Below are 7,500 nucleotides of genomic sequence, written 5' to 3'. Positions count from 1 at the left end.
CATTCATTTTACAAAAGCCCGAGACAAAACGGAGGGTGCTCTCTGATTGGACAATCCCCGAACCGTCTTCAAAGGGAGAAACAGTCCTGCAGTTTTGTTACAGGAGTGTTTCAGACGTGTTTAAACAGTCTGTTTGATCTGATTTTTAAATACAGTTGCAACAATCTTGTTAAAAGCTGCTCTCAGCAGAAGCCAAAGATCTGTTCTCCTCCTCGTCCGACCCAAACGTTTTAAGACCCATTTCCGCTCCTCAGGGCACCGGCCGCGGATATTCTCTGAGCGTGAGGCGGTGTCTTAGCGTGGAGAGGCCTGCTGGTCGCGTGGTGTAATTGAGGTTGAACTGGTTATGCCTCAGGCTAATTGCTAAAACGAATCGTTACAGGGAATTCATTAGCAGGAGGGTAACCGTACCCAGGTGTTACAGAATTCATTTTTCAAATTGACCTGATTTGGAGAGACAACAGTCATAACTCTGTCAGATAGAATTATGGGAGGAGGGGAGAGGCTCTGGCACTGGAGACAAGTTCCTCCTCCTCTCATCAAACAGCGCAGGCGAAACGGCAGAGTAACAGGCGCGTGTTTGAGGCGAAATCGACAGTCGTCGGTCTTATTTCTCACAGACTTCGATATGAAGTCAGTAATGTAGAAATGCTATATTTAATCGTGTAGCACTCAAGTCCCTTATGCATTGGTCTCACCCTCTCTGCCTCTGTCTGTATCTGGCCTGTGTTTTCACATACATAGATATATGTATGGTTTTTTTTTTTTATGGGGGACCATTTGAAGTAGCCGTAGGGCAAACTGAATTTTTTACATTTTTTTTTTGTTCGTACTGATGGTGTAATGTAACGTGAAAACTGTGTCGTTTTTATTTGGAAGATTAGATGGAGTACTAAGGGGACTGAAAAGAAAAAAAAGAAAAACGATCCAACATAGCCTTTTTTCTGTTCCACGCAGTCAACAGGCTTTGCATATTAGGGTCCGTAATGATACCACACTGGTGTCTCTCAGCCTCAGGCAAACTTTCAAATCTATACAAAGAGATATGCTCTAACGTAAAGGCTTTTGGCCCTCGCCGAATGAGAACAAGCAATTTTCTGCAAGAGAGGAATTTCGATCTGTTTACGTTTTTCCCCTTGACTACGTTTCCTTGGATGAGACCGCTTTGAAACTTCTCTTTTAAAAGCCGTGTATTAAGACTGGAGGAGAGAGAGAGAGAGAGAGAGAGAGAGAGAGAGGGAGAGAGAGGGAGAGAGGGAGAAGCAGCATGACATTGGTGCATGAAATAGTTTCTCCTCATTCCAAATGGAAGATTGATAAGGGTCTCACAGCACGCTCCGATAGCGCTTAAACAAAGACAGAAAAATAACGTCAAATTAACGAGATGACAAACCACACACCAGAAACACGTTAATCTGATATTCTCCATCTTTTTTTTTTTGTTTGTTATTTGTTTTGTTTTGTTTTCTCTTTTTACCCTGTCTGAATTCTATTTTATATATTTTTTCAAATGTATATCTCACATTGTTGTCATATTTTCATGTTTTCATATTACCAGAGAAAATCAGTACTGTTGAAATATCTTACTGGTTTTTCTGGTGTGGGACAACTCCAGACCTTTGACCTTTGAGTCCTCTCGGGTTGTCACTGGTCACATCAGGTCTGGTATTCTGCAGAAACCGCCCAGTGACAAGTGTCTGTCAGAAAGAAGTGTCATACAAATAAAACTGGACTGAACTGATCTTTACTGAAGGTGGTTTTAAAGATGTTTTTAAAGATGATTGGATGGACAAGTATGTTAATTCTGTCTTTTTTTTTTTCTTTTTTCTTTTTTGTGTTTAGATTGACCCTAAAGTGGCCTTCCCTCGACGTGCCCAACCTAAGGTAAGAACACCTGTGTTTTCAGGCCGCACGTTAAGGTTTGTCTGGGCGGACTCTTCACGCCGGTGGTGCGTCTGTCTTTTGACTCCTTTGTATCGTGACTGTGAAAGAACCACAGGAGAGAAGATCTCCCGTTTGCCTGAGGAGCTTGTGGAAACGTGTTTTTCATGGGGTGGTCCCAAAAAAAATAAATAAAAGACTCCTGGACACATGAGTCTGAGAGAACACCTGCGCTGAGTGCGTTACAGAGGCTGTAGAACACTCTAGAATGTTTCCCGCGGCAGGTGCCTGGGCTCCGATGCAGATACTGTCAGTAAACAAAGGTTAATCCTGATTGGCTCTTTTAAGTAGTTGGCTTTTTTGCTCTGTCTGGTCCAGCGGTGACTGTGTGTGTGAGTGACAGTGTTGACTCAGCACTAACATCACTGCGATCGCTGCCTGGAGACAGGGCCATTCCAAACCTCCTGCTTTTCCGCGTAGAATAGAGCAGATTTTTGTCATGTGAAACTTTACTCACATACTGGCTCTTCTTTTTGTTTGGTCACAAAACAAGCTCAGATCGATAATGTAATTTTTTGTTGTTGTTGTTGTTTGTTTCTGAGTAGCGCGGTGAGTAGTATAAGAGACTAGATCAGGTTTCAGATGGGGTACTGACAGTGAAATCTCTCATAGCCAGTACACATGATATCTTAGGGGCATCACCATATGGTGCAGGAACCGTACGACACCCCCCACCCCCCGCTCTCCCCCCCTCCACCCCCGCACTTTCTCTCTTTTTTTTTTTTCCTCTTTCTCTTTTTTTTTTTGCCTCTTTCTCTTTTTTTTTCTCCACCTTCTTCTTTTTCTTCATATTCCTGCCCGCTGCCTTAACCTTTTGTCTGCCAGAGCAGCTTGTCCCCAAACATCTGAAAAACAACATGAAAGAGACTCGCAGGAATTTTCTGCTGGATTCCAGCGTTCCTCCTGAAAGGGGCGGAAAAAAGACCCTCTTTGCTTGAAGGCACTGCTGTTATTATTAATGTTATTGTTGTTGGGTTTTGTTTCTTTCTTATTAAAACAGTGCGATATTCTTATCGGGAAGTAAGCGATATGAAGTTAAGGAATGGGGTTTGGAAACAGGGTACCGGTTGTCTCGTTCTTGGAGCAAAGAGCGTGGTTACTGTCTTATATATTGCAAAAGAAGAAAGAATGAAGGAGTGTGTTCTGTAGTCATAATGAGTAAAAATAAATAAATAAATAAAATCCAGCGTGTGGGCTGGTTTTGAAAGTAGCAGGCTGAAAGGGCCTGTCATTAGTGAAGAAAAAGGGTCTTATTTGTTTTAGTATTAAGCAGAGAGAATGTGGATTTCAAAGGATCTGAGGTCAATAGGATTAAGAGCGATAGATTAGCACCGCACTGCTTTTTCCTTCATGTGAAACCGATTCAGGGCTTCCATACGTGCGGGAGCAACTCGGACCGTGCCTGTTAGAGCTTAGCTCTGTGTCGCGGTCATCATCCTTTTGTTTTTGTTTTTTTACGCCTTCTCTCTCTCTCTCTCTGTGTGTCCTTCTGTCTTAGCCCAGAGTGTGTTGAGGACTGTGTTATGTCTGTGTTGAGGGATAGGTTTGTGGGCCGCTGTGTGCAGGGCAGGTGTGGTTTGTGGAGAGAGCTGAATGCAGGTTGATGAATGGGCCTCTGCTTCTTCAGAGACTGCAGTGTGTTCTTACTCTACAGACTGGCTTCTCCATCTGTGCTTAGTGGAAAAACACTACAGCTTACTGGTTCACACACACACACACACACACACACACACACACACACACACACACAAAGTAGTGGAGACGTGCTCACACACTGGTCCCAGACTCAGGAGTTCCATGATTAATGTTCCGTCCGTGTGTCCGCGTGTAAGCCTTAGTCTGCTCTGTTTCTCTGCTCTGTAAGGGAGAGGAAGTTTGGATTATGAGCGAAAACTTGAACTTTTATGGTTTAAAGCTGCTTAATCCTCCTTGGTGTGCTGCTGTCTTGTCAAAGTCACTTTCACGAGCGTGCACTGCTTTGAGTGAGGGGCTAAACCCACAATCCTAGAGCGCCAAAACCAGATGAATCAAACTGATTTTTGTTTCGCTCACAGTTAGTAGTTGACAGTAGTTATGAAGGTTGTGAGTGGCATTTGGATGCTTTGATCGTCTGTTTGTGCCTCTGGTTCGACTTGCGCACAGTTGGCGTCGAGTGTAGTTTGCTCGAAGACGCGAGTAGCGTTGACGTCGACACCTACGACCTCAGCGCGTTGGCTTTGACCGCTTGGTTGCGGTTTAGCGAACGTCTAGATGGTTCCATCTCGCTCGTGGGAGTCCGCCTAACGACTGACGGAAAGTTTGGACAGCGTGCAGCTAAAGGGAAAAAAATCAAAAGCGCTGCTCTCGTATCCTCTTCTTCTTCTTCATTCGCCTCCGTTCGCCTTTTTTCTTTGGATGGAAATGCGAAAGCCGAGGGTGCCGTGCATGTTATCGGTAGCCGAGGTGACGGTTGCCGCTGACACCAGTAGAGATCCCCCTCCCCTCGGCGCGAGCGCCCGCCCGCCAGCAAATGTTTTCGCCGCTGCTGTTGTTTTGCGCGGCGATATCACAACAGATCACAGCGTGTCCCAACATGATTTTAATTGCCGTTGGGACGGCGGCCACTTTCGCTGGGAGATGAGCTCAAAGGCTTGTTATGGAAATGAGAGACAGTCACAAGCATGCTCTCACAACAAGAGCTGACCAGCGCGGTTAACCCTTTCACGGCAGGCGTGTTTGTGAGGAGCCGCGTTTCCTCATTAGCGTCTCTGTGTCGGCCAGACTCGCGGCTGAACGCCGCTCGGCAAACCTAGATTTGGAAGGACGCCGAAATAGGGTCACACTCTCCAGGAGGTTCAGCTGAAAACCTGTTTTCTGATAGCGTTTGTGTGTCTGTGTGTCTGTGTGTGTGTGTCTGTGTGTGTGTGTGTCTGTGTGTGTGTGAGAGAGACTGAGTCTGACTGGGATGCAAATGGAACTTGTCCTTCATCAAATCAAATCAAATCAAATCAGTTCAATTCATCAGATTGTCGGTTGGTCTTTATGTTTTTTTTTTTGTTTGTTTGTTTGGTTTTGTTTTTTATTTTTTCTCTCTCTCTCCCCTGTGCTCTGAGCTGGCGTTTGTGTAAACTGTGTTTGTGGAGAGAAGCTAAGGCCCTGGTTGAGTGTCTCCTAGTAACTGAGAAGGTTATGTTCAAAGCCCCGTTCCTGCCGGACTCCTGTGTGTCCTGGTCTCCTCCTGGGGCCGTGCTGTGCCAGTAACGCTCCTGTTCTGGAGTCAGAAGCTCCTGGGAGCCGTGTGGAGCTGGAGCTGGGGGAAAATGTGTTGCTTAGTGAGAACTCTCAGCCAAGTTTTTAATGAAGTCCAAAGGTGACGCTTTGTGAAGTACAGAAAGCACCCTCCACCCCCTCCCTGTTCACCCTTACACACACACACTCATGCACACACACACACTCACAAACTCACACGCACACACACACAAACACACTCAAACACTCACACACTCATGCACACTCACAAACTCACACACACACACACACACACACACTCACACACTCACACACACACACACACTCACACTCACTAACTCACACACACACACACACACACACACACTCACACACACACACACACACACACACTCACACATTGAGAGTTCTTGCCAATGGAGACAGGCCCAAGAGCTTTTCTCTTACTCAACAAGACTGTGCTCCTACCCCAATTAAGACACCAGGAATAGGCTGCTCACTTTTCCCTCCCCCCGTTCTCTCTCTCTCTCTCTCTCTCTCTCTCTCTCTCTCTCTCTCTCTCTCACTCTCTCTCTCTCACTCCTCCTCTTGTTCTATCACTAGCTCTTCAGTCCAGCCCTGCCAAGCGGACTGAATTGAACATGACTCTCTGTGTTCCTGTACTGTGTGGATCTTTAGGCAGTTTCCTGTGTTGTGTGGATCTTTAGGCAGTTTCCTGTGTTGTGTGGATCTTCAGGCAGTTTCCTGTGTTGTGTGGATCTTCAGGCAGTTTCCTGTGTTGTGTGGATCTTTAGGCAGTTTCCTGTGTTGTGTGGATCTTTAGGCAGTTTCCTGTGCTGTGTGGATCTTTAGGCAGTTTCCTGTGCTGTGTGGATCTTTAGGCAGTTTCCTGTGCTGTGTGGATCTTTAGGCAGTTTCCTGTGTTGTGTGGATCTTTAGGCAGTTTCCTGTGTTGTGTGGATCTTTAGGCAGTTTCCTGTGTTGTGTGGATCTGTTATGGCAGACGGAGCTCTGCTGCTCAGTCTCACAGTGATTCTGATTTGAACTGACTCGCCAGACGGCTCAGTGAATTAAAGCTGCCGGTTCATCCACCAACCTCCACCACCGAAACTCTCAGTTTGACAGGAGTTTCCTATGCACAACTGTTCTTTCAGTTTAGCCATACCTTTCTGTTCTTTCACTTTAACGGTTTGCGTTATCTTTCCCCGGCTCTTCAGAGCTGACGTCTCCTGCACGAACACACCTGAGGATATCGACAACACTCTCCAGTCAGCGACGCATCCGACATGTCTCCCTTCCCCTTCTTTTTGGGTTTAGGCTTTTTGCGAAAAGAAACGCGTGTTTTAAATAGCTGTCCCGACAGACAGGAAGCCCATTGACTTTCCCCCGAAAAAAAATCCAAAAAAAAAAAACCCAAGAAACAATCCAATATCTGGCTAAATCTGGATCAGGTTGTGTGTGTGTGTGTGACTGTGTGTGTGTGACTGTGTGTGACTGTGTGTGTGTGTGCGTGTGTGTGTGTGTGTGTGCGTGTGTGTGCGCGCCCGCGCGCGTGTGCGTGTGTGTGTGTGTGTGTGTGTGTGTGACTGTGTGTGCGTGTGTGTCTGTCTGTGTGTGTGTGTGTGTGTACGTGTGTGCGTGTGCGTGTGCGTGTGTGTGCGCGCGTGTGTGCGTGTGTGTATGTGCTTGCGTGCGTGCGTGCGTGTGTGTGCGCGCGTACGTGTGTGTGTGTGTGTGTGTGTAGGGATGAGGGTGTGTCGATCAGTCAGTCTTGAGTTGATGGGATTGCTTTCTCTTCACCTCTGTCTCACCCCTGGGGGAGAAAAGGCTTGTCAGAGACACAGACCCACGGCGGAGGCTGAGGGGACAGGCAGTCACTCTTGTCTGGTAATGGACGGATCAGTACAGGTGTGGACAGAATAAGCTCCACCACCCTGTTTGGTTCTGATTCAGAACGGCCCGTGTAAAAGAGGCCAGCACCGAATGAGGATTTTTATAAATCTCCCATAAAGCTGAAGGAGGAAGTCTTTTCCTTTTGTTTGTTTGTTTTTGTGTGTTTTTGTTTTTGTGGGATTTTTTTCTTTTGTGAGGTTTGTGATCTCAGAGGCCAACAGAGCCAGTGTCTGTCACTGTGTTTGTTTGTTTGTTTGTTACAGAACAGCTCGTTTGAGTGTTAAAGCATGCATGTCAGGGGCCAGTCATGTGTGTATGTGTATTTGTTTATGTGTGATTGTGTGTGTGTATGTATATATGTGTGTGTGTGTGTGTGTGAGTGTGTGTACTCATGTATATCCCGGTGTGTGTGTGTGTGTGTGTGGTGCACACAGTGCA

General features: G+C 46.3%; 1 protein-coding gene across 1 annotated transcript in view; it reads left to right on the top strand.

The window, feature by feature from the left end:
• Positions 1-7,500, top strand: part of msi2a (musashi RNA-binding protein 2a) — a 248,366-nt gene that overhangs the window by 7,715 nt on the left and 233,151 nt on the right. The window contains exon 5 of the mRNA XM_030792413.1: positions 1,843-1,884. Within this exon, the coding sequence (XP_030648273.1) occupies positions 1,843-1,884 (42 nt within the window). The remainder of the gene's footprint in view (positions 1-1,842; positions 1,885-7,500) is intronic.

This window comes from Chanos chanos, chromosome 15 (assembly GCF_902362185.1).
Source record: "Chanos chanos chromosome 15, fChaCha1.1, whole genome shotgun sequence".
Classification (NCBI taxonomy): domain Eukaryota; kingdom Metazoa; phylum Chordata; class Actinopteri; order Gonorynchiformes; family Chanidae; genus Chanos; species Chanos chanos.
The sequence above is the reverse complement of the archived record's forward strand: the minus strand, read 5'-3'. Positions and strand labels throughout refer to the sequence as shown.